Here is a 26,391-nt window from a genome sequence, read left to right on the forward strand (position 1 = left end):
AAGTTATTATTCAGTCGTTTTAGTGAAATATTATCATTAGATATTTATTATTATTAAATAATTTTAGTTAAAGACTCTATTAAGTGAATTTAAATATATGTTTTCAAATACATGGAGATAATTGCTGAAAACTTGCACAAAGACTGAGAACTACGTCATACTCAAATGTGTTGAGCTAGCATTAAACAGTGTGTTTTATTTTTCACTTTTCTTGATATTTGGGGGCTTAAAACATTAATGTAGTTAAAATGGTGCCCAGTGACGCACATGGGCATCCAGCATAAGTCCCGCCTCCCCACCAACTTGAACTTGAACTTTCATTCTTAACTCAATATCGCTAGCCTTCTAGGCCCATTTCTACTAGTACGGTGTACAGTTAGCTGAAAATGCATATTTACTGTGGAAACAGAACAGTGCTAGCCTGGGACATTATTTAGCAAGAAGGAAACATCGAAAGCCCGTTAGCTTGCAAGCTAACAGGTAGCTAGCACGATATATGCCATGAACCGGAGGCTTTAAACACATAATATCACGCCAATATATGCATAAGAAAGGTGAAAGTTATCTTGTGAATGTTTTCACAAGAAAAAGCAACAAATTGACACAACATCAAGTTTTTAGTATGTAGTAGTTTTATTACACAGACGTTTTGGGGATGACAGTGCTTTCAAACGCAAGACCACATAAACCAAATAAAAGCTAATGTTGAAAAACGGGCTTTATTTAGTGTTTATATACGACACATGTACAATCATGCTGTGCATCGTGTTGTTCTTGAAGCACAATCAGCACCAGGATGTTTTGACTGGTAACGATGAAGCAAATGTAGGCACTTATCAAGAATCTGCAAATATGATAAAATTGCTATGACATTAGTCGCCTTGTATGTCTTACACACGATGGACCAATATTACAAAGTGGCTACTGCGATACATTTTACGTCTACGTGATATCTACATAACGGAATCCAGTCAACACACACACACGCTCTCACACACGAACTGTGTTTCAATGTGACATCTGGGCGTCAAAGTCCTAACTTTAATGTTGTACTTTTAATTCGTAGCTCACATTGTGCTATTCATTGTGTAAGACTAGCTTGCTTTAAAGGAGACATATTATGCGTTTTCTTACCATTTCAAACCGTTACCAGGTGTCTTAATAACAGGACCGAGACATCTTTTTGCTAAAATACCAGGATAGAAAAAAATATATATACACATTTTCACTGCAGGTTGCCATGGAGAAATTGGCTCATCCGAGGAGCAGATCCGTCTCATTTAGTGTAACAACCCTCATCCTGCTGGACCAATGGGGAGCCCCGATTTTGTTACAATGAAAATTGTAACGTCACAGTGGGGAATCACTCACAGAGACGTTTTCAGAAATTGGCAGATAACTAAACATTTACTTGGTTAATCTCCCATTTGATGGGTAGGTAGGCTAGGTAGGTAAACTATTTGTATACAAGCCATTAAAAAGTACATTTTCCATAATATGTCTCCTTTACTATTGCACGTGTCATCCAACATTTCTCGACTTAAAAATACTTTCAAAATCTCCTTTTCAAAACATCTTTTTTTTTTTTTAAATATATATCCTTAACTCTTTGACTGCCAGACGTTTTCAGAAAAGGGATGCCGTGGGTGCCAGCCGATTTAAGCATTTTGACTGATCTTTCAAGGTCCACAGAAAATTATGTGTTTGGACTATGGAAACACACATACTACCAAATGAACGATTGGACTCTCATCTTTCATCAGAAAAAAAAGTTTGTTTCTACCTTATTCCGTTTTTCAGTAATCAACAATAGAAAATGGTTAGTTTCACCTCTGTTTTGAAACAAACGTCTTTTAACGTCTTTGGCACTCCTCCATAGGATTTTACTAAACGTTATTTAACGTTTTTGGCAGTCAAAGAGTTCATTTATGCGCGGGGTGTGCTTTCAGTACGACGGCGTCCATTTTAGACTAGTTAGCATTTAGTGTTATGTATCTAAAAAGAACAATAACAACGCAGAGGGGAAGGTTGTAACATGGATTTAAAAAAAAATAAAAATAACAATACGACACATATGACATGATAATGTCAGTTAAACGGGTTGGCACAAAGAAGAGGAGGGCGCGGGTTCCTAGTAGGGGCCTTTGGCATGGCCGAAGATGGCGATGGGGAAATGTTTGACGTGCGACGACCACTGCGCCGCCAGCTGGAAAAACTTGACGTCGTTCCATTCCACGCCGTCGATCGACACTGACCCACAAACAAAAAATAGCACTGCTCATTCCACTGCTATGACACAAATAATGTATAAATAAAATTAAATTTAAAAAAAAATCTACTTTGACTAAATTAAGTCAACTTTGGAATATGTAGAAATAAAATAAAAACAGGCCAGATAAAGTACCCTTTAATTAAAAAATAGATAAATAAACCAAAATAAATAATGTTAAATAAAGTACCTTTCAAATAGAATTAAATAAAACGAGAATTAAAGTATGCTTTAAAGCTCTAATACACCTAAATTAACTTAAAATTAAAACAACAACAATATAACTAGGGACAAATAAAGCACCCTGAAAGTGAAATAAAATCATGCAACTAACAAAGTACCTTGAAATAAAAAAACACACAAAACAAACATAACATTAAGTTAAATAATATACAGTAGAAAGCATTAGCCTTTCAGCGACATTAAAATTATATAACAATTGTGTCGTGTTTAGTCAACGCAATAAAACAAAATGGGGCGGATTAAGTAAATTTAAATAAAATGAATAAAATAATGTAATGCCAACATTTAAAGTATACTATATTGTAAATGTGTAATTGGTAGCCTTTAAATTCAATATAATAATAAGTACCATGAAATAAAACTATCAAGCACATTTGAATTTAACTCATTCACTCGCAGCCATTTTACACTGAAGCAACCCCCTTCGCTCCCGGATGTTTTACTGGATTTTGACTGATTTTGCAAGGCCCACAGAATATTGTGTTCTATTGCTAGAAAAACATGGAACCTACCAAAAGAAAGATTAGAGTCTCTTCTTTCATCAGGAAAAATATAATATTTCTATCTGTTTCTGTTTTGCAGCAATTAGCATTAAAATATAGCTAAGTTTCATCATCATTCACAAATCTGTTTAGAACTGTGGGGAAAACAGCTTTTTGCAACATGGCCCTGGTCTATCTCTTATAATCTGCTGCCACCTGCTGGCCGTTTTTGTAATAACTACCATTGCTTCAAGCGTTCTTTACAGTTGAGAGGCTGCATCAATGCCTTCTGTATGCTCTCGCATTAAAATTTTTTTATTTTTTTTTTAAAAAACGTATAGATCCATTTTTGGAACACTGGTAATATTTAAAAAAAACGTATTTATACGTTTTTGGGAGCAAATGAGTTAATATATAAAAAATACAAATTAAAAAAAAAAATCAAAGCGCCTTAAAATGTATGTAATTATATTGACATGGGACAAATTACGTAACCTTAAAATAAAATGAGAGCTAATAAGTGGAGTCATTTGAGTAACATTGCGACAAAACCGTCTAAAACGTCGGTCTCTGTCTCTGACGGGTACGACTGATTGATATGATGTGAGCGAGCGCGACTGTTACCCGTCAACATGTTGTGCTGGTGCTTGGCGGTGCAGATGAGGCGACTGATGCCCTCGATCACCTGACTCTTAGACTCCACCTCCTTGTCTTTGCTCTTCTTTGGCAGGAACATCACTGCAACAACGCAACAAGCCGTTCACTTAACATTTTCATCGACCGTGACCAATGACGATTGTACATTTTCCTCGTGTTCTTTTGGACTTTTTGCCTTTGCTCTTGACTGAACATCAAATGTGACATTTTGTCTTTCTACTTGACTTGTTTGCTTATGCCGGACTCACCCTTCTTGTTCTTCTCCTTGGTCACCACCGTCATGGACATGGTAGGCAGGGTGCCGGGCTCGGCGCCCCCCGCTGGCAGCCGGCTGACCTGCAGCGAGCGGAAATTGCACTTGAGCGTGTTCTTGGCAGCGGAGGAGGAGGAGGAGGAGGAGGAGGAGTCTCGTTTCTCCACGTCCTTCTTCCTGTCGGCCACCCAATAGTCCACCTGAAGGCCCATCAGCTCCGTCTGACCCCCGGAACTGGGTGAGATGAGCACACGTGACATCATCGCATACACGACAAGCTTGGTTATAATCGTTGGTTGTAAAATCGGGTACGAGTATGGGGGAAATGGTTGTGATTAAATAAAATGTAGCAAATAAAGTACCCTTTCAACAGAGTAACATCACATTTAAATGGGGCAAATAACATACCCTTGACATAAAATTTGGCAATCTCCTCAAAATAACATGAAGCATTTACTGTGTCGTTGAAATAAAAAAATAAAATAAAAGACAAAAATTGGGAGGGACAAATAATGTACCCTTAAACTAAAATAGCTACAATCAAATGGCGGAAATAAAGTCTCAGTAAAAATGAATAAATAAATAAATAATACAAGTAGAGTCTCTTCTTTCATCAGGAAAACAAAGTATATTTCTATCTGTTTCCGTTTTGCAGCAATTAGCTGTAGAATATAGCTAAGTTTCATCATTATTCACAAAACTGCAACTTGGCCCTGGTTGATCTCTTATACTCTGCTGCCACCTGCTGGCCGTTTTTTTTAATATCTACTATTGTTTTAAGCGACCTCTTCAGGTCAGAGGCTGCATCAAAGACTTCTGTATGCTCTAGCATTAAAAAAAAAAACGTATAAATATGTCTTTGGGAGCATGGTGATATTTAAAATAGAACATATTTATACGTTTTTTGGGAGCAAATGAGTCCAAAAATAAAAATAAAGTGCTTTTTTAAATCAAGGAAAATGTTCTTAAAATAAAAGCCAAAGGGGCAAACAAGGTGTCATTTAAATCAAATAAAATTTAATAGTGATAAAGAATAATAATAAGATCAGGTGCTAATAGTAAAAAGAACTAAAAGCGTATGTGTTAAGCGCACGTCATATTGCACTCCAAACATTCCAGCACATCGGCGCTACACCGCTACACGCACACACTCACCCGTACACGCAAAAACTCGTGTTGACGGACGGCGAGGAGGGCGGTGTGGGCGACGCCTCTTTGAGCGCCGGCGACACCAGAGGCGGCGGGGCGAGCGCGAGCGACGAGCCGGCGGGCGCCGCGTCGTCAGAGTCGCCTTCAGGGTCAGGGGAGGAAAACAAACGCCAGACTTCATTCGTGAAAGTCATTCATTAATACTTTTGCCCCACTTTTGACATTTCACCTCTCAAAACGACCACCATCACGTTCCAGTCACGCTAAAATAAGTCATTAAGTCATAATTCTAATTTCAACAGAAATGCAAACAAATGTTTGGCTTTATCACTTCAATTTCATGGGAATCTTATTAACTCATTCGCTGCCATTGACGGCTATAGACGTCAAAAATTCATTTGAACTATTTCTAGTTTAACAAATTTTCCCCACTTTTGTTAACAAAAAGTATAAAAACCTTTTTTTTTTTTGTATTAGAACAGACAAAAAAATTGCGATTAATCGTGAGTTAACTAGTGAAGTCATGCGATTAATTACGTTTAAAAATTGTAATCGCCCGACGCCCCTAATTTTTAATAATTTTTTCTTTAAAAAAAAACATTATTAAAAATGTAAGTTTTCTTTATTTTTAATTTGTAATCGTAATTAATCGCATGACTTCACTAGTTAACTCACGATTAATCACAAATTGTATATCTGTTCTAAATGTACCAAAAAAATATATACGTTTTCATACTCTTGTTAAAAAAAAATGGGAAAAAAATGTTACATTATTAAAAATAGTTCAAATGAATTTTTAACGTCTATAGCTGTCAATGGCAGTGAACGAGTTAAAAAACAAAAAAATCTTGCCTGCAGCTGCTGACGTTTGCTCCACTATTCCCACGTTAACCATCTGTAAGATTGAAAGATGACACAGAAAGGCCAACTCAACACCCGAACAGACACATTAACAACGCTACACGTTGACCAGACGTTACTCACGCCAACAAACGGGATGAATTTCTGACACGAGTCCTCATCGGGGCTGCAGTGAGAGAATAAGAATTAAAGCACATAATGACCCTTTTTTTTTTTTTTTTTAAATAAAATAAAAAGATTTTAATCTACTACAAGAAAGAATCACTAAAAGCAAAGGCGAGAGGGGAAAAAAAAATGCCATCTAAGGTTAGTAACGTCAATTTTACATCCGGGTCATAACATTAGGTACAACTACAGTACGCCGTCGAATGACATACCAAATACTGTTACCAAATATTAGGGCTTCTGAAAAAATAAAAAAAATAAAAATATTCTAGTCATTATATAAAAACAAAACAAAAAAAAACAACACTTTTTTACTAAACAATTTTTACTAGTAAAACTGATTTTTTTCAAATCTGCCCTAGATTTTTCTCTCTCTACCACATCAGGTTTCCATAATAATAACACAATAATACGAAATATAGTAAATAGGGCTGTCAAAATGAGTGCGTTAATTTTGATTTAATTTTAAGTTCCTTTGACGCCACAATTTTTTTTAAACGCGCGATGTGTAAAGTCTGTACAGGGGGAATTCCCGTCGCAACGCGGCAGGCACGTTCACGTCAAAATTTTGCAGTCATAATAATGCAAACATTTGTGGGGACTGGTGTCAAATTGTATTTGACAATTTAAAAAAATCGACAGAATTTCACATGTTACTTCATGTTAAAGATTAGATAGCTCTTAATATGAAAAGAAAAAATGCACTAAGCTGTCACCGTCTTACAAATGCAATGATGCCATCTAGTGGCAGAAAAATGACCTCAACACAAATAAATATCACACTCATTTTTTACAGTAAGTACAGCTTTTTAATTTTAATTCAATTTTATGAATTTGTATGAAATTTATTAATGACTAAAAGATGCAGCCATATTAGTTAAAAAAATTTCCCCCCACTTTTACGTTAACAAGAGTATGAAAACTTATGGAAATTTTTTTTTATTGTACATTTAGAACAGATGTAAAATTTGTGATTAATCATGAGTTGCAATTAAAAGATTTTAATCGCCTGACAGCCCTATTTGTAATATATTTATGAATTACGGGAATTTCTTTGTGAAACGTTATAAATTACAACGCATGGAAAAATCCATATTGCATACGCTTTTATGGTTCAAAAATCTGATGTGCTAGAAGAAAAAAAAAATTCAAAACCAGTATAATTGTCCTACAAATCAGTTTTCAGATTTTTTTAAAAAAAAATTTGATTTGATAAAAAAATTGAAATAATCCATGTCATTCAGGCCTTAATATTTAGTTGCACTTTTCAGGGACTTAAAATCACTCTCCTGCAAATTGACAAAAACGGAGTTAGCCCAAATGTGAAAAATGAAATGCCATTAAAAAGCAACGGTGCTACTTAAAGCCCTTTTCAATTATTTCCTGTGGATTTCATTCTGCTCTTGTATTGAATCTTGTGTTTCTAATATTATGACCCCGAAATTTCACATGCTTCGCTCGATGCCGATTGGCCGCCAATCAATGCGGAATCACGTGACCTCCTCCAAGCAACGCATGCAGCAAACACGAGACGGAAATGAACCTAAATAAAAAATAAAAGCAAGAACCTCTCTACTTTACTTCTTCTATCACATCTACTGCTATCACGCTATGCGCTATTTTTCCCGGCCGGCCGGCGAGCGTAAAAATAGCCGTCACGCGGCGTCTAAAAGGGAAAGGATGAGGGTGAGAGGTTTTTGCTCTTGCCTTGAGGACACCTGCCATCGCCCCCCCAGAGAAGAAACTGACAGGCTACACAAGAGTAGGAAAAGGGAACGGGGGGGGGTTACAGAAGGAGAAGAACACAAGCTGAATGTACAGCCCACAGTTGCCTAGCAACAAGATGCACGCTGATGTGGTCCATTGGTAAAAGATGCACATGCAAAATGGAAGGTTTGGAATTCAGATGGGGGAGGGGGGAGGATTATGACGGGTTAACAATTTAGTTTGTCATTAAAAGTCGTCACGTTCTAAATATATAATATTATTATGAAGGTCTTGCAATATTTTGAACTCTGAAAAAAAAAATATTGGGCCTTATTCCTCATATTTGCATTTTACTGCCATACATTACAAGTGACTTTTGGAATTTAATGACTTTTTCATCATATTTTAATATCTTGATATTAAAAAAAAATCCTCATATCTCTTATATTGTCATTCTCATAAATTAACCTGTATTTCCACAATGTTATGACTTTATCTCCTTAATATTACAAGATGATTCTCTTATTTTTTTTTTCTGCCTAATTTCATGACTTTTTTCCAAAAGTAAAAATTGTATTCCCCTAATATTACAACTTTTTTTTTCTCAAAATGTAATAATATCCTATCACAACACTATGGTACATTTCTTTTCTTCTAAAAACTCTTTTTTTCATATATAATTAATTATACCATAATAACAAAATATATAATAGAACTTGTTTCTCATATTTTTTATGGACTTTCTCACCATAAAAAAAAAAAAAAATCCCTCATTACAATTTAGTTTCTATAATTACTTTTTTTTCTTGTAATATTACTTTTTTCCCAGTTTCCCTACTTCTTTTATTATTTTTTTATTATTATTATCTTTATCTTATATGATTATAAAAGGCTAATTGTGATATTACGGGAGATTGTTATAAAAGTGTAAGAATAAAAGTTAAATTTGTGAGAGTAAAGACAAATTTTTCCGAAAAAAAAAAAAAGAAAATTAAAAGAAGAGAAAAAAAAAAAAAATTCCCCTCCGATTTTTTTCTCCAAAAACGTTTTTCTCAAAATATTATGACTTTTTCTTGTAATATTACATGATTATATGGATTCCTTGTCATTTTTTATGACTTTTTCTCCCAGAAATATTTTTTTTTTACATAAGATTTTCACCTTCATTCATGGCTTCATTCACATACTGTATAGCGGAAAATGGCAACACACACACACACACACACACACGCATGCACGCACGCACACACACATTCAGTTTTGGGGGAACATGACTGACAAAGGCGGTCTGAGGGAGCAACTGAAAATGGAGCACAATACCTGACGGAAAAATCAAAATGAAAGCTCTTTTTCCTTAAAAAAAGGACACAAAAGAAAAAAAATGGACAACACAAAGCACAAGTATGTTATTTGCAAACACACACGCAAGGATGGAAAGACACACACACACACACACACACAAAAACAACTGCAGTCATCAATAACTCTATTTTTTCTTTTTCTTTTAAGAATAAACCGGACTATTTATTAGGTACACCAGCACAAGCTTTCATGCTTTTATACGATAAATGTGGCTAAATGAAAATGACCAACCTATCAGAAACAGCTATGATATCACATGTCCAAAACTTGCCTTGGCGGAGGTCTACGGTCAACTTCTGAGTCGGGTGGTTCTCAAACTGGACAACCACGAACTGCTGCTAAACGTTGTTTTCTTCGATGACATTGTTTATGACGCCAAAATCAAAATCACAATTACATTTCAATTAATTGCCCAGCCCAACTTACTAAATGGTCTCTTGACCAAAAAGTGTTTAAAAACCCAGATTATAAATGGAAATTTGACCTTGTAATTGGTTCTAATTAGATTGTGCAGGCGTACCTAATATTGTGGGTACGTTTAACTCATTCACTGCCATTGACGGCTATAGACGTCAAAAATTAATTTGAACTATTTCTATTAGTTGAACATTTTTGTCCAGTTTTGTTAACAGGAGTATGAAAACCTAGAAAAAAATATTGTACATTATAAAATTAAGTTGAGTTAACTATTGAAGTCATGTGATTAATTACAATTAAAAATAGATTGTGCAGGCGTACCTAATATTGTGGGTACGTTTAACTCATTCACTGCCATTGACGGCTATAGACGTCAAAAATTCATTTGGACTATTTCTATTAGTTTAACATTTTTGTCCAGTTTTGTTAACAGGAGTATGAAAACCTAGAAAAAAATATTGTACATTATAAAATTAAGTTGAGTTAACTATTGAAGTCATGTGATTAATTACAATTAAAAATTGTAATCGCCTGACACCCCTAATTTTTAATAATCTTTTCCTTTTTCAAATTTTTTTTTAAATTTTTTTTAGGTTTTCATACTCTTGTTAACAAAAGTGGGGAAAAAATGTTAAACTAATAGAAATAGTTCAAATAAATTTTTGACGTTTATTGCCGTCAATGGCAGTGAATGAGTTAAAAACAAGTCGACTGGCACAGTTTGCACAGTTGTGCATTAGAAGCATTTGTTAGCTCCATTCAAACACAGTTATTTTGAGGGGACTTGTCCCATGAAAAGATTTTGTAAAATATTTTCATCAAAAAAAAAAAAGAAAAAAAAAGTGACGTCTGTAAGTCACTTCTATATGCATTCAGAGAAGTACCTCTTTTGTTTGTACGTGAGCATGGCCTCGGCGATGGGAAGCTGATGCGCTCCGTTGGCGCCCAGCATGTACTGCGTCACCCTGGAAACCACGTCCGGACTCTCCTGGGCTGCACACGTCAGGTACACACGCAGTGCACGACTCACAACAACGTTCAGAGGAAGCTAAAATGCACCGTGACCTCAATTTGATCGTCCGTAGAGTGGCGTAGCCCAATGCAGCATTATTTTTTATTTTAAAATGATTATTTTTTTCTCGCATTATATTGTGATTTTTTTCCTCGGGATACGACTTCTTATAATAATACTGGGTTTTTTCACCATACATTTTTGGACTTCCTTGTTATAATCATACATTTTTCTTATAAAATTACAATTTTATTCTCATGATGTTACAAGTCATAATATTGCGATTTTATTTATAATAATAAAAATTTGCCCCCAGGTATATTTAAGACTTTTTTTTTCTCACATAATGATTTTATTTATCTTGTAAAAAAAAAAAAAAGTTTACTGTAAAAATTTTACTTTATTGTCTTATGGGGCAATATTATATTATATTATATATATATATATATATATATAATTTAATATAATTCTATATTCTATACATATATAATTTAATATAATAAAATAATGTTGTTTTTTTAACTTTTTGACACTTTTTTTTTATTCATTTACTAGTATATTAGTATATTTGGACTGTTTTTCTCATAAAAATGGCAACTTTACTCTTAAAACATTGCAATTTTGTTTTTTTCCCCCAAAATCAAATTAAAACATTATTATATTATAACATAATGATTTTCTTCTTCTTCTTCTTTTTTTTAATTTATTTTTATTTTTTTTACATTATCTGGACTGTTATTCTTTGGTTGTTTTTTTTGTTTTTTTTTTTTATATTATAACATAATGATTTTCTTCTTCTTCTTCTTTTTTTTATTTTTTTTAATTTTTTTAATTTTTTTTTACATTATCTGGACTGTTATTCTTTGGTTGTTTTTTTTTGTTTTTTTCTACCCTAAAATCAAATTAGTAAATTATTCTTTGACTTTAAGACAACAAAATAATAATGCTGGAAAATGTAAAAATAATAATAATAATAATACATAATATTTATTTTTCACTTACTCTTTTTTTCATAACACCATGACATTACGCCTGTAATGGTAATATTAGGACCCCCCCTCACACACACACACTTTTTTTCAGGGTGGCCCCAATTGCTATGAATAAAATAAAAGTGTCATTATGTATTTTCTAGGACACCCTGCAAACAGTTCTTTGAAAGGCCGACTTTTGTTCCATACACAATCCAATGGCGTCTTTAGGAATCCAAACATCGGAATGGAGATCCCCTTACCAATGACAGGAGCCTCGGGCTTGTGAAAGAGGTCCTTCCAGGCGGCGTCCTGGAACAAAGCGTTGTATCTGTAGTCCACGGTGCCAAGATACTTGGACACAGGGTGCGCACCTGGACACAACCACACACAGCGTTTCATATTAAATATGTGTTACCGCAAAGTTAGTGTTCAAACATCCGTTGCTTCTAAAACCGCGACGAGCAATGCTAGCCGTTAGCACGTCAATGGCGTTTTTGCATTGTTGGTTAGCATTAAGCTACGCAGACTAGACTAAGGCAATCCTAAGGTCATTTTCTTTGTGTTTATGTTTAGTTTGACTAGGGATGCTGCACCAGTACCCAGCGGGATGATGAGGAAGCGCATGTATCCCAGCCAGTCGGGGGTCTTGTGGGTCAGGTGGTCCACAAAGAGGCGGAGCACGGCGCTGAGGTAGTGTTGCGCACCGGCCACCGCGATCTTGATGGGGATGGGCGTCTGTGAGTTGCAGTTGCAGCTGTGTGCACACAAACAAAAATATTTTTAAACAAACATTATTAGTATTTTGTATTTAATACAGAGCAGTGATTTAACCCCTACATATTTTGCCTAGCAACAAGCCAAAGGAGGAAAATGATTGAAAAGACATTACTTAACTCATTCACTGCCATTTACAGCTATAGACGTCAAAAATTTATTTCAAAATTTTTGTAGTTTAACATTTTTTTTTCCATTTTTGTTAACAAGATTTTTTTTGTACATTAGGAACAGATATAAAATTTGTGATTAATCGTGAGTTAACTAGTGAAGTCATGCGATTAATTACGATTACAAATTTTAATCACCTAATTTTTAATAACCTTTTCTTTAAAAAAAAAAAATAATGTTTTTTTTTAAAGAAAAAATTATTAAAAATTAGGGGCGTTGGGAGATAACAATTTTTAAACGTAATTAATCGCATGACTTCACTAGTTAACTCACGATTAATTACAAATTTTATATCTGTTCTAATGCAAAAAAAATCCAAGTTTTTATACTTTTGTTAACAAAAGTGGGAAAAAAATGTTAAACTAGAAATAGTTCAAATTAATTTTTGACGTCTATAACCGTCAATGGCAGTGAATGAGTTAATATGAAATTAAGTGAAATCAAATTAAACTGAATTAAACCAAAAATTTGAGCCTAATTAAATTAAATCGTCTAAAATAAAATAATTATTTAAATTGAATTACATTATATCCAAACAGCACTACAAAAAAAATAAAAGAAAAGAAAACACAGTGTGACAATTGAATGTTTTTAGTTTAAATTACCTATATATTATTTATTGTTTAAATTATATTAATTTAAAACTAAAATAAAATTAAATTAAAATTAAAAGAATCAAATAAAAAATTTTAAAAATGCACATAAAATAAAGTAAGTTTTATGAAATGACATCAAATCTGAATGAACAAAAGAAACTCGTGATAAAGCCCAATGAATCCTGCCTAGCAACAAGTGAAAAGGGAACGGGGGGGGGGGGGGGGGGGTTGTGCATGGAAGTTGTGCAAAAGAAAGCCTCACAATCTCTGTATGCGGGACACGATAGTGTTGAATGCCGCCTGGATGTCCGCTGTGGTGCAGGTGCACACCACGGGCAGGTTGTGGTTCTGGAGCACGTCCGACAGGTACTGAAAGGTAGAGCAGAACGTGCGCTTGAAACGGGAGCTCAAGAAAAAGCGTCCCAAAAAGATTTGGGAGGCCGTCTCACCTGTCCCTGCCAATCGGACGTGTTGATGAGGATGATGCTGTCGGGAAGCTGGTTGTCAGATGCCAGGATGTGGTTGAGCTGATCGTACACCGTCTTCCTTGGGATCTGCACATAAATGGATTTGGAGGATTTTGGATCATTTAGCAGGGACTTTTTTTTTAGCTCATTCACTCGCAGCCATTTTCACAGAAGCAATCCCCTTCACTCCCGGCTGTTTTCCTGGATTTTGACGGATTTTGCAAGGCCCAGAGAATATTGTGTTTGATTGCTATAAAAACATGGAACCTACCAAAAGAAAGATTAGAGTCTCTTCTTTCATCAGGAAAAAAAAAGTATTAGCATTAGAATATAGCTAAGTTTCATCATTATGCACAAATCTATTTAAAATTGTGAGTAATTGAGCTTTTTTTCAACATGGCCCTGGTTGATCTCTTTTGCTCTGCTGCCACCTGCTGGCCGTTTCTGTGATAGCTACCATTTCTTCAACCGTTCTCTCCTGTTGAGAGGCTGCATCAAAGCCTTCTGTATGCTCTAGCATAAAACGACAACAACATAAAAACGTATAAATACGTCTTTTGGGACACTTAAAACATTTAAAATAGAATGTATTTATACGTTTTGGGGAGGAAATGAGTTCAACAGTTTTAAATCATGTTTTTTTTTTATTATTTTTATTATTAGTATTATTATTTAATTTTTTATGTTTTACGTAAAATGTTTTCTAATGTTTTAACATGGTCAAAGTATGTTCTTTTAGTAAATAGTACATTGAGTTGCCTTGTGTATGAAATAAATAAACTTGCCTTTGAGATCAGTTTGAGCCAGAAAAAAAAAAAAAACTTGTTTAAGTGTCCACTAACTTGTAGGTGGCTGCGAGTGTCCAGCGCTCGCTCGTTGTCCAAACTGTTGGCCCGCTCGTTCTGAGGCCTGCTGGGCTGGCGTTCCTTCAGCGACGTGCTGCGACCTCGCCTGCCCGCCATTTTGGGCTCCTGCCTGGGGAAAGTCAAGTGTTGTGAATTTAGTTTAACTCTTTGACTGCCAGACGTTTTCAGAAAAGGGATGCCGTGGGTGCCAGCCGATTTAAGCATTTTGACTGATCTTTCAAGGTCCACGGAAAATTATGTGTTTGGACTATGGAAACACACATACTATCAAATGAAAGATTGGACTCTCATCTTTCATCAGAAAAAAAAGTTTGTTTCTACCTTATTCCGTTTTTCAGTAATCAACAATAGAAAATGGTTAGTTTCACCTCTGTTTTGAAAAAAACGTCTTTTAACGTCTTTGGCACTCCTCCATAGGATTTTACTAAACGTTATTTAACATTTTTGGCAGTCAAAGAGTTAAGCAATGAGTCTATCACAGGTTGGACTCGATCAGTGGTTCTTAAAAAACATAACACCCCCCCCCCCCCACACACAAAAAAAGATATTTAAGGTTATTATAGAATTTAATATCGGCCCATGCTTAGTGTAGTCAGTTCCATGTTTTCCAGTCCCGTTTGTTTACCTGTTGGACGAAATGATGAGCGACTCCGTCTTGGTCATCTTGCCACTCGGGGGAAGTCTGTCCAAGAAGGTGTCCATGTTGTCCATCTCCAGCTCTGTGGTCGGCGTCACCGCCTCCGGATGCTCCTGAGAAAAATTGGAAGCGATTCCATAATATTGACCGGCATCACCGTGTGTCCGTGTGCGTGTGTGTGTACACTCACCTGGGAGATGTTGTCAGACACATTGTCCTCGCCTACACATTTGTCTTTGTCGGGTTCGATCTGGCGTAAGCGCACAAACGTATGAATACGAATCCAATCGCTGGTATTGATAATTGACATATTGAGGTTCTGACCGGGCTGGGGGGCTCGCGGTGGCTACGGCTGCTGTGGATGCTTCCGATTTCCGTCTGCGAGCTGGACAGGGACAGACCCTCGAAATAGGGCCTGGAATAGCACATGAAGAACTTTTTTTTTAGTCCTTTTCAAGTATCTTCAATGGCTAAAATGGGTGAAATAAATAAATAAATATATATATATATATATATATATATATAAATTTTAGGTTACGATGTAAATAAACAAAAATTGTAAAAAAATAAATAAAAATAAAAAATAATACATTGTACATTTATTTGATCTACTCATACTTATAACTTATTTGCCTTTCTGTACATAAAAAAAAAATTCTATTCACATTCTATTTATATTTTTATATCACTTCCTCATTTTTTTGGGCTAGAGTCAATTTTTTTTCTGAATCAAAAACGATATATACACATTTAACTAATTCACTGCCATTGACGGCTATTGACGTCAAAAATTCATTTGAACTATTTCTGTCAGTTTAACATTTTTTCCACTTTTGTTAACGAGAGTATGAAAACCTAGAAAAAAAAGTTTTATTGTACATTGAGAACAGATATAAAATTTATGATTAATCGTGAGTTAACTATTGAAGTTATGCGATTACAATTACAATTTTTAATCACCTGACGTGTTTTTAAAAAAAGAGAAAAGATTATTAAAAAATTTGCAGCGTCAGGCGATTTTTTTTTAATTGTAATTAATTGTATGACTTCACGAGTTAACTTGCGATTAATCATAAATTTGATATCTGTTCTAAATGTACAATAAAAAAATTCTAGGTTTTCATACTCTGGTTAACAAAAGTGTAAAAAAAAAAAAAAAAAGTTAAACTAATAGAAATAGGTTAAATTAATATCTGACGTCTATAACCGTCAATGGCAGTGAGTTAATTATTTAAGTTTGTATATGTATAGATTTTTAATATTTTCATTAAATTTTGGATTTTATATATTAAACATCTATTATATTTTTGGGGTAAAAAAAAAAACAAGGTCGTATCACCCTCACACATTCTCACTTGAGTTTGGGTTTAGGCGTGCTGAGGACGCTGTCGTCGTCGTCCAGCTCGGGTCCGCTATCGCTGGGGTTGTCAAACTCAACGCTATCCAGGTCCAGATCTTCCTCCTCCACCTCAGGAGGGACCTCGGCTGGATCCTGCTCCGAGTCCAGCACCTTAATACGAACACATGTCCTATTACCTCCTGCAGGTCCAGTCGTCATCTTGGTTATCATGAAGTGTCGGTCACCTCGTCGGACACTCGGAACCTCTTTAGAAGAGCCACCACTCTCTGCTTGAAGTTTTGCTGCTAAAAGACCACAAGATGAACAATTAGTCTGCACGCTTTAGCATTAGCTTTAAGATAAACTCACATTTCTCTTTCGTTAAGACTTTAGATTTACATTCGTTCTAGTTTTAACTTTGTATTAAGATGAAGCTTTATGTTACAGTTCATGTTAACCTTCCCCCGTTCATTGTAGCTTTAGCCTTAGCTTGTTTAGCATTTGTTTCAGATGATGCTTTAGTTTCAGATTTAATTTGTCAAGCTTTAGTTTTAGTTTTAATGTTGTCAATGTCACTTGAAGTTTTGTTTTTAGCCTTAGCATGTTTAATTTCAGTTGTAGTTTTAACAATAGCACTATTGTTAATTTTAGATTTAGCTCAGTTTTCTGTCATGTGGCTTTAGCTTTAGTTGGTACATTTGAAGCTTTAACTTTAATTTTACAACTTTAGCTTTAGTCTTAGCTTACTGTTCATGTTCACTTCCCCTTCCTAGCTAGCTAGCTTTAGTTTTTTGTTTTACCTTTGGTTTAAGATCAGGCTTTAGCTTTAATCTCAGTCTTATTTTACATCATATGTTTACGCCTTAGTTGTAGCTTTTAGTGCTAGCTTTCGTTAATTTGACTTTGCGCTCCAAGTTAATGTTATTGCTTTTGTGTGTTAGCGTTACTTTTAGTAGTGTTAGTGTTAGCCTTAGCTTTATTTGTAGCTTTACCATTAATTGAAGCGCTTTAGTTTTACCTTTGCTTGAAGATAACTTTAATGTTAGCTTTAGTCTTGGCTTCATTTTACAGTTTACGTTCACCTTCACCCTTCCTATAGCATTAGCTTCATTTTAAAATATTTTTTCTTTTATCAAATTAATGTCTTTTACTAACTCTTGTGATGGATGCCGTCCTGACGATGGATCTTCTCTGCTTCTTTAACTTTCGCACATCATAGTCATCGTCTTCCAGATCCTGAAAACCACCAAAATACCCAGAAAAATGCTTTTAACTTCCATCCTTGTATGTTTGTGGTTTTTACCCCCCCCCCCATTTTGACAATCTCACCTGAGCCTGTGCTGCATCGTCGCTGGCCTCCTGCTCAGAGGAGAAGCTCTCATACTCCTCCTCTGAGTAATTATCTGAACAAGAAGATAAAGAAGTGTTCAGAACTTCAAAATCAGTCAGCACTACTCAGGCACACCGTTAACTGCATCACTGACAAGCTGGTGGACGACTGTTGCTAAAAAAAAAAAGTACCTCAGATGCTAATGTCACATTGTTATGCTAACATAGAGCAAGATTGTAAAATGAAAAGTTGGTATGTTAATTTATAAGGATTTTAAATTTCTCTATGTGACTGTGCGCTACTTTATGTCCAATGAGAATTGATACAATGCTAACATGCTAACAGTAGGTTTTCTAACAGAGCAACATTGCAAAGCTATTCAGTTGACGATATGGAAGCTCCACCACAGCGTTTTAGTGTCTCAAAACTATTTTTTAATTTGACTAATGCTACTACTTTGTCTACAATATATATATATATATATATAAAAAAAACATTGTTAGGGAGATGTAATGATGAATGATTCCAAACACAGCCACTATTGAGATGGACGTTGAAGATGGTACCGGAGCACTTGATCTTGTGTCCGGCCTGCAGGCTGCCGTCCTCGTGGTCGATGGGCTGGCTGGAGAGCGAGAAGATCCAAATCTCGGCCACCTTCCCCAGGAGCTCCTTCTGGTGGCTGCAGAGAGGCAGCACCTGGCCACCCTCCGTCGGATGCTGCATCACCTGGAGGATGGCAAAAAGTAGTTTTGGGTGTGCGCTTCTTCCTAAGTAAACAAGTAAGCAAGGAATTAGGCGCCGGTGTAAGAAAAATCAATCTGGAGGTCATCTGCAAACAGGTGGTATGAGATACCTTCAAATTTGCTCTAAGAGAAAGTATGGCAAAAAAAGGATGGGCCCTAAAACTGGCCCTTGAGGAACATTGCGGTAAAAGTGGACAGATGCTGACTTATGGGTGCCAACAACCACTGAAAAAGTCACATTTCATCACTAGGATATGAATTGGCTAAAACGTTTGTTGTCAATGTTAAAAGTGATTGGTTGCTGGTACCTCGGCCATGTCGATGGAACCCGCAGCCAGCGTCTTGTAGCCCAGGATGGTGCGGTTCTTGTAGCGCTTGCGTCTCTGCAGCAGGATCTGAAGCTTGTTGCCTTCACGCTTCAGGAAGTGAGGGTACTGACGACACAAACGTCAGCTGCAATAAATAACTTGGAAGTATTTCAAGTGAATGAGTGAGTGAGTGAGTGAGTGAGCGAACGATGGAGTTAGTTGGTTAGTGAGTGAGTGAGTGAGTGAGTGAGGGGGCTGTGAATTTGATTATTTGTGAGTTAGTTTGCTGGTTAATTAACTGAGTTGAGTGTGTGTATGATTGAGTGAATGATTGACTGAATGAATTAGTTAATTGGTGTATAAGTGAGTGAGTGAGTGAGTCAGTGAATGAGTAACTTGGTCAGTTACCGTAAATGGAGCATGAGTGAGTGAGTGAATGACTCATTGAGTGAGCAAATTAGTTGGTTATTTGATATGTGTCGTGAGTGAGTGAGTGAGTCAGTGAATGAGTAAACGGGTCAGTTACTGTAAATGGAGCATGAGTGAGTGAGTTAGCGCCTCGAGTGAATGACTTGTGAATGAGTTGGTTATTTGCTAGTTATTTTGTTTTTGTTTTGTCTGAATGAATGTGTGATTTAGTTGGTGTATGTGCAATAGGAGCGAGCGAGTGAATGACTGAGTGAGTTAGTTAATTAAGGTATGAGTCAGTCACTCAGTCAGTGAATGAGTAAATGAGTCAGTTACTGTAAATAGTGTGTGAGTGAGTGAGTGAATTAGTTCATTATTTGATATGTGCCGTGAGTGAGCGAGTGAGTAAGGGGGCTGTGAATTTGATTATTTGTGAATAACTGCAATAAGTCACTTGGAAATATTTCAAGTGAATCAGTGAGTGAGTGAGTTGGTTAGAGAGTGAGCGAACGATGGAGTTAGTTGGTTAGTTTGTGAGTGAGTGAGTGAGTGAGTGAGTGAGTGAGTTGGTTAGAGAGTGAGCGACTGATGGAGTTAGTTGGTTAGTTTGTGAGTGAGTGAGTGAGTTGGTTAGAGAGTGAGCGAACGATGGAGTTAGTTGGTTAGTTTGTGAGTGAGTGAGTTGGTTAGAGAGTGAGCGAACGATGGAGTTAGTTGGTTAGTTTGTGAGTGAGTGAGTGAGTTGGTTAGAGAGTGAGCGAACGATGGAGTTAGTTGGTTAGTTTGTGAGTGAGTGAGTGAGTGAGTGAGTTGGTTAGAGAGTGAGCGAACGATGGAGTTAGTTGGTTAGTTTGTGAGTGAGTGAGTGAGTTGGTTAGAGAGTGAGCGAACGATGGAGTTAGTTGGTTAGTTTGTGAGTGAGTGAGTTGGTTAGAGAGTGAGCGAACGATGGAGTTAGTTGGTTAGTTTGTGAGTGAGTGAGTGAGTTGGTTAGAGAGTGAGCAAACAATGGAGTTATTTGTGAGTGAGTGGCCTGTGAATTTGATTATTTGTGAGTTAGTTTGCTGGTTTATTAACTGAGTTGAGTATGTGTATGATTTTGCTGAATGAATGAGTGACTTAGTCAGAATTAGTTGGTGAGTCGTGAATGAGTGAGTTTTATTAACACTGCAGTGTGTTAATATGTGGCATATGAATAGCGATTGTACTGGGTGATCTTTTGTCTTTGCACCTGCAGAGAAAAGGTGAGGGCCAGCTCTGTCTCGACAGACCCGCTGGGCGGCAGCACGATCTCGTGAGACCTCAGGATGCGCTTGGAGCCCTGTAGACACGCCCACATGCACACATTTACCAAGACACACCACACTTCCTGTTTAGCCTTTTCTTAACTCACTGATTCGTGCTCCATCAAGCACGTCAGCGTGTGTGTGTGTTCCTACTTGAATTTTGACGGCGATGACCACGGAGATGAGCTCCTTGTCAAGTTCTCGGAGCACCACCAGCTTTTTCAGAGTCAGACTGCAAAGCCTGATGGGGGGGAAGACAACATGTCAACAAACACATTTAGAAGTCATTGCAGTACGTAAATGTCTCATTAGAGGGCGCTATTCTTCTGTGCTACAACAACCCATTCATTGTACGCCCACTTCCATACATACAACTGATCATCATTACCAGCTCTCTAAAACTTGGTAAAATGCATTGCCCAGTAACCAGGAGGTCACGAGTTTAAATCCGACCTCTGACCGTATATGTATCCATGGCAATTATGCTAAGTGATTACATGCTAACCAACTGACTATCATAGTTCCACTTTTCCATCTAAATGAACGGAGGGTACTTTCAGACAACACTTTTCCATATAAATTTCAACCTGCTTCAAAAAATTCACGCCTCCCGGGTTCAAGTGTTCTTTTTATCCATTTCGTATTCATTCTTTCAACTGCAATGAATACTTTGTAATTTTCACATAATTTATCTTTCAATGTACTTCAAAAGCATTCAGAATCGATTAGCATTCAGCGATTAGCATTCAGCTTTTAGCATTCCCACGCAATTTCTGCAGAAATTGCACGTAGTCTAGCTTCATGACACAGCAGATGGAATGACAAAAAAGTACACGTGAATTAAAATTAAAATTAAAGGCAAGTTCACTTATATAGTCACAAAAGACTTCAAATGTATGATATCACATATATAAAAAGTATGTTGTTCTATTTTTTTCCGGGCTTTCACATGAAGCTCTGCCGACAGCCAAATGGGCACCGTGGAGGGACTATGGAAGGGGTTCGGCCAGGGGGTGGCATTGTCTGAGTGTGAGACGGCGGGTGGGATTTTGGGGATGTTTTCAGACACTTCCTGCAAGAGACAAAAGTTGGTGGAGGAGGAACCCTTTGGTTCTATTGGACTAAATTATTCCAAGAGGCTCACCATGAATCATCTCCTTTTGAGAGCCCCCACAGTGCACTTTGTACCACTGACCTCTCCGATTAAACATTGGCCAGCCAGAGAATCGTTTCCCCATTGCCAAAAAGCTGTTTTTTTGCTGCCACACAGAGTAGAGAAAGGACAGGGTGGCTCGGCATGAGCAGAATCAGACTTTTTTCACCTATTGTTCACTTTTTTTTCTCCTCAAGTCACAATGGCTGGCTGACTTGTTGCTAGGCAGATACTTGACTAGGGCCTGACGGATATTGATTTTTAGTGGCCGATTCCGATATTTGGCAGAATAAAATTCAAAAAATGTTTTTAAAAAAAAAAACATTTGGAAGTTTTTTTTCTGATTTTAAAACAGCTCATATCAGCCGATCAAATTGCTCGAACTATAAATCGGTCAGACCCTAGGTTTGATATCTTGGGTTGAGTTCCCTTTTAACTCATTTGCTCCCAAAAACATATAAATATGTTCTATTATAAATATTACCATGCTCCCAAAGACGTATTTATCCGTTTTTATGTGTGTGCCCCCCCCCCCGCTAGAGCATACAGAAGGCTTTGATGCAGCCTCTGAACTGAAGAGAATGCTTGAAACAATTGTAGTTATTACAAAAACGGCCAGCAGGTGGCAGCAGAGTATAAGAGATCAACCAGGGCATGTTGCAAAAAGCTCTTTCACCCACAGTTTTAAACAGATTTGTGAATAATGATGAAACTTAGCTATATTATAATGCTAATTGAAAACGGAAACTGATAGAAATATACTTTTTTCCTAATGAAAGAAGAGACTCTAGTCTTTTTTTTTTTTTGTTTGGTAGGTTCCATGTTTTTATAGCAATAGAACACAATATTCTGTGGGCCTTACAAAATCCAGTAAAACAGCCAGGAGCAAAGGGGGTTGCTTCAGTGAAAATGGCTGCAAGCGAATGAGTTAAGGGTTATAACTTCCGTAACATTGATGCTAGTTTTGTTAGCGCGTTTATGGTGTTTAGCATTGTGTCTTAGCATTAGGCGAGCAAGACTCGTAAGTAAACCACAAAGGTTTGGCTATGTACACAGGTTTGAGGCAACTTTCAATGGCGACCTTTCTCCCAGCAGGACTGCGGTACGCGAGCCCCGAGAAGCCCCAGGCACGGCCGCCGCCGGCCCCCCCGTGAAGGCGCGCATTGTCTTCTCAGGCCTGCGTGCGCAATGACAATAGACGCATTCTGTGTTGTGGTTCCGAGCGCGGTGCCGGTCGGGTCGGGTTGGATGCGGAGGCGGATGGAGCTAAATATCTTGCAGCCACATTTGGGCGTTCTTTGTTTTGGAATGCACCACCGTGGGTTTAATTGGCGGAGTGTTTTCTAAGAATTAATCTCCTTTAAAGAACAGCTATTTTTAAGAGAACGCGGAGTTATTTCTAAGAGGATCTGTGTTGATGGTGCTGACCCATTTCTTTTTGGCAGGCTGGCAGGCCAATACTTTGGTTACATAGTTATTGACCTGATTTCCTTTCAAATAATAATAATAATTTGCAAATTAGACCTACTATTACTACTAAAAATAATAATAACAATAATGATAATGTTACATTAAATTGGATGTATTAGATTATACACCCTGATTTTTCCAAAATAATTTATAAATACACAAAATATGTTTTCAACATTTTCTAGTATTTTTTAAAATTATTTTAGTTATAATGTTTAAATTCTTACACCGACTTGAAAATATTACAGGATATAATACCGTTAAAATTATTTATTTACATATACATCTATACATAAAAGGTAATTGTAATATATTTCAAATGTCTTTTATTCATACTTTTAGCACTGATTTCTTTATATTATTTTAAAATAATAATAAATACAAACGTATAATAGTATCAATATTATGTGATATATAATAATTTTTTTTTTTTTTTTAATTTAACTACTTTTTAAATACTGATCTATAAGTTAATGTCATTTCACTATTAAATCACTGCTCTGTATTAAATACAATTACAATAAAATTAAAATAAAAATGAGGTTGATTTTGTCTGAACTACTTCCAGGTTTGTTTATGATGTCCGTCTGTGTAATAAAGTGTTGGCCACCCAAAAACTTGCAGTGTGTGCAGGGTTGCGCCTTCCATCTGCTCTGTTTGTGCTGCACTACGTTCCGTGTCGCACGCACTAGACAGCTGCTGGTTTTTTTTTCTCACACACACACACACACACACACATATATACACACGCACGCACGCACGCGCACCATCACCCCAAAGGACACACGGCCTTTGCTGATGTCAGCGTGGCGCTATGCTGAAGATTATCCAATCCCTGAATCACATGATACACTTGACGGACACAAAATTCCGGTGAAGGAAGACTATCATCACTTTGACCCGATGCAAGTGGACTGTAACGGCTAAAAGTGAAAATTCATTCAGATCTGAACAATTTTTTTTTTTACCACAGATCCATCCGGTGGGTCGCTGCCCCACTGCGACCCGATGCAAGCAGACTGTAACAATTAAAAGTGAAAATGACTTGATTGGCAGCAATCTTTTTTTCACTACAGCTCCATCTGTTGGATCTGGTGGGTATTGCCAAACTTTGCCACCGATGGAGCAGACAGTAACGACTAAAGATGGACATAAATTCCTGAAAATCCTCTGAAAATCCAGATTTGCAGCAAGTTTTTTTTCCCTCCACAGCTCCATCTGCTGAGGTCAAACAGAACATTTGACAGTAAAGCTGCAAACAACATTTTCTCTGACTTCTTTTGACTTTTTCTTCTTGTCCTTTGCGGGGGCTATTTGCCGTTTCAAGGTGAGCCTGCATACAAGTCTATAAAAAGCCCAGACGGAGATTGGAGACATTTAATGAAGCCTTGACATTACTTTCAAGCACTCTCTGCCCTGTTCATTTTTTTCTGATGCAAAATTCCATCTATTTTCAAAGGCTGTATGAAAAGGATTGAGGCACTAAGAGTGCTGACATGCTATACTCAATTAGGTGACGTCTTACGAGCAGCAAGTGCGGAAATGCTATTTAAGCGCCGCCTGCTGTTTATTGACTTCAGAATGGTTTTCTATGGCATAGACATGTATGGATGTACAGTATGGCGATGGACTGGCACTGTGAAAGGTATGTAAAGGCCTTCAAGATTTTTGAATAAACAAGACAGGATGACACAAAATGCGCCTAAGTCGCCCAGGGTCCAATAATAGTAAAACATAGCGAGATATTGAAAAGATCCAGAAAAAGACGCAGATTTTGATTTACTTTTATTTTATTTCATTTATTTTATTGTATTCATTTATTTATTTATTTGCTGTATTTTATTGCATTTTTTTTACAACTATTATTATTATTATTATTATTATTATTATTATTATTATTTGATTGTATTTCCATTCATTCTTTTGTATTTATTTTCAGTTACTGTCCAGATGCATTGGGGTACCATGTGGGGCATTGACCCGCCTGACACACCAGATGGAGCTGTGGCAAAAAAGTGCCGGATTCCCGTTTTCGGCACACGCAAATTTGCTCACACATAAAGATTTTTTTGGGGAGACCCTTCACCGTTATTTGCTGAAAAATTTACTGCGATTCTTGTCAAGTCTCATATAAAATTATTATTATATTTCATTTATATATATATATATATATATTATTATTATTATTGTTATAAAACTTTGTTGAGCGTCATTTACTGTACTTTCACATTTGGCCCACCAGATGAAGTTGTGGTAAAAATTTAAATTAAGAAATCTTAGTTTCCGATATCTGGCAATTTTACTCATATTAATAATAAAATTTAAGCTTTGTCCAAATGATCCTGATATGCTAGCAAGCTGGAATTTATAAGCTTTCACTGCTAAGTCTTGATATTAGCTTTGTTATTGTTTATATGGACAATCACCATTGACTTCGGACATGTTTTAGAAAGTGCTAGAATGTCGCTAAGAGTGTTAGCAAGTTTGGAAATGTATTTTAGACAAATTCAGACAGTCGTAAAATAGGCACGTAAGGCATTTTTTTCCACACTTCATGCTAAGCTAAGCTAACGGCGCTAACGCCGTTATTGTTTTTTAAGTTCATCTTCATTACACAAACGTATTTGTCGTCCATCAGTGAGGATCTGAGAGTTTCACGTCGTCAGCGCATTTTTTTTTGGGGGGGGGGGGGGATCGATCACAAAGAATCATGTTTCAAGCGGGCCGACCTTTCGGGTTCACGAGGAAAGTTGCAGCGGGGACGGGATCTGATTCCCAGAAACGCAACACCCGAGGCAAAGTTACACGAAATAGCTGCCACGCTTGCGACCACACAAAAAACTGAAAGGACGGAGAGTGTTTGGGGGTTATTTCATTAAAACGCTGCGTTTTGAATTGGCACCACTGTATTTATTTATAGATTGTATTCGAGCCAGGTGGCTTTTACCGAAAACGACAGCTGTAAAGCTTTGCAAAATCGCTTTCTGCCGTCTGTTCTCAAGAGCATAAAAACATACACTATGTTGACCTGTTGACTTTGCGCTCAATAAATATGACGCACTGTCCTGTCCGAGCGTCGGTGTGACGAGCACATCAGAGTACAGTCGCCCCCTAATGCATTTCACACGTGCGCTGGTGAGAGCGTGCGCCGGGGCTCCACTTTGTCCATAATGGATGCGCGCTCGTTAACCTACATCAGCAGCACAGGCCCGAGAGGCGAAAGATGATTTCCATGGCAACGCTGCAAATTCATGCGGAAAATCAAAAAGGTGCTCAGAGTTCTTGGAAA

General features: G+C 36.8%; 1 protein-coding gene across 5 annotated transcripts in view; it reads right to left on the bottom strand.

The window, feature by feature from the left end:
• Positions 1-598: 598 nt before the first annotated feature.
• The window catches only part of pacs2 (phosphofurin acidic cluster sorting protein 2), a 35,846-nt gene continuing 10,053 nt past the window's right edge, over positions 599-26,391 (bottom strand). Inside the window, exons 2-26 of one of the 5 annotated variants that reach the window (XM_077560110.1) lie at positions 20,633-20,720; positions 20,425-20,514; positions 18,786-18,911; positions 18,298-18,460; positions 17,731-17,804; positions 17,557-17,637; positions 16,647-16,703; positions 16,418-16,572; positions 15,387-15,477; positions 15,253-15,312; positions 15,051-15,175; positions 14,402-14,534; positions 13,542-13,646; positions 13,355-13,461; positions 12,151-12,305; positions 11,812-11,922; positions 10,450-10,558; positions 9,107-9,139; positions 7,787-7,831; positions 6,038-6,080; positions 5,906-5,948; positions 5,060-5,195; positions 3,900-4,138; positions 3,619-3,732; positions 599-2,250 (exon numbers count right to left, since the gene is read on the bottom strand). In XM_077560110.1, the coding sequence (XP_077416236.1) occupies positions 2,132-2,250; positions 3,619-3,732; positions 3,900-4,138; positions 5,060-5,195; positions 5,906-5,948; positions 6,038-6,080; positions 7,787-7,831; positions 9,107-9,139; positions 10,450-10,558; positions 11,812-11,922; positions 12,151-12,305; positions 13,355-13,461; positions 13,542-13,646; positions 14,402-14,534; positions 15,051-15,175; positions 15,253-15,312; positions 15,387-15,477; positions 16,418-16,572; positions 16,647-16,703; positions 17,557-17,637; positions 17,731-17,804; positions 18,298-18,460; positions 18,786-18,911; positions 20,425-20,514; positions 20,633-20,720 (2,602 nt within the window). In that variant the 3' untranslated portion in view covers positions 599-2,131. Of the gene's footprint in view, positions 2,251-3,618; positions 3,733-3,899; positions 4,139-5,059; positions 5,196-5,905; positions 5,949-6,037; positions 6,081-7,786; positions 7,832-9,106; positions 9,140-10,449; positions 10,559-11,811; positions 11,923-12,150; positions 12,306-13,354; positions 13,462-13,541; positions 13,647-14,401; positions 14,535-15,050; positions 15,176-15,252; positions 15,313-15,386; positions 15,478-16,417; positions 16,573-16,646; positions 16,707-17,556; positions 17,638-17,730; positions 17,805-18,297; positions 18,461-18,785; positions 18,912-20,424; positions 20,515-20,632; positions 20,721-26,391 lie in introns of all 5 variants that reach the window. The other 4 variants (XM_077560109.1, XM_077560112.1, XM_077560113.1 and 1 more) reach the window with 4 other exon arrangements.

Source organism: Vanacampus margaritifer, chromosome 1, assembly GCF_051991255.1.
Source record: "Vanacampus margaritifer isolate UIUO_Vmar chromosome 1, RoL_Vmar_1.0, whole genome shotgun sequence".
NCBI lineage: Eukaryota > Metazoa > Chordata > Actinopteri > Syngnathiformes > Syngnathidae > Vanacampus > Vanacampus margaritifer.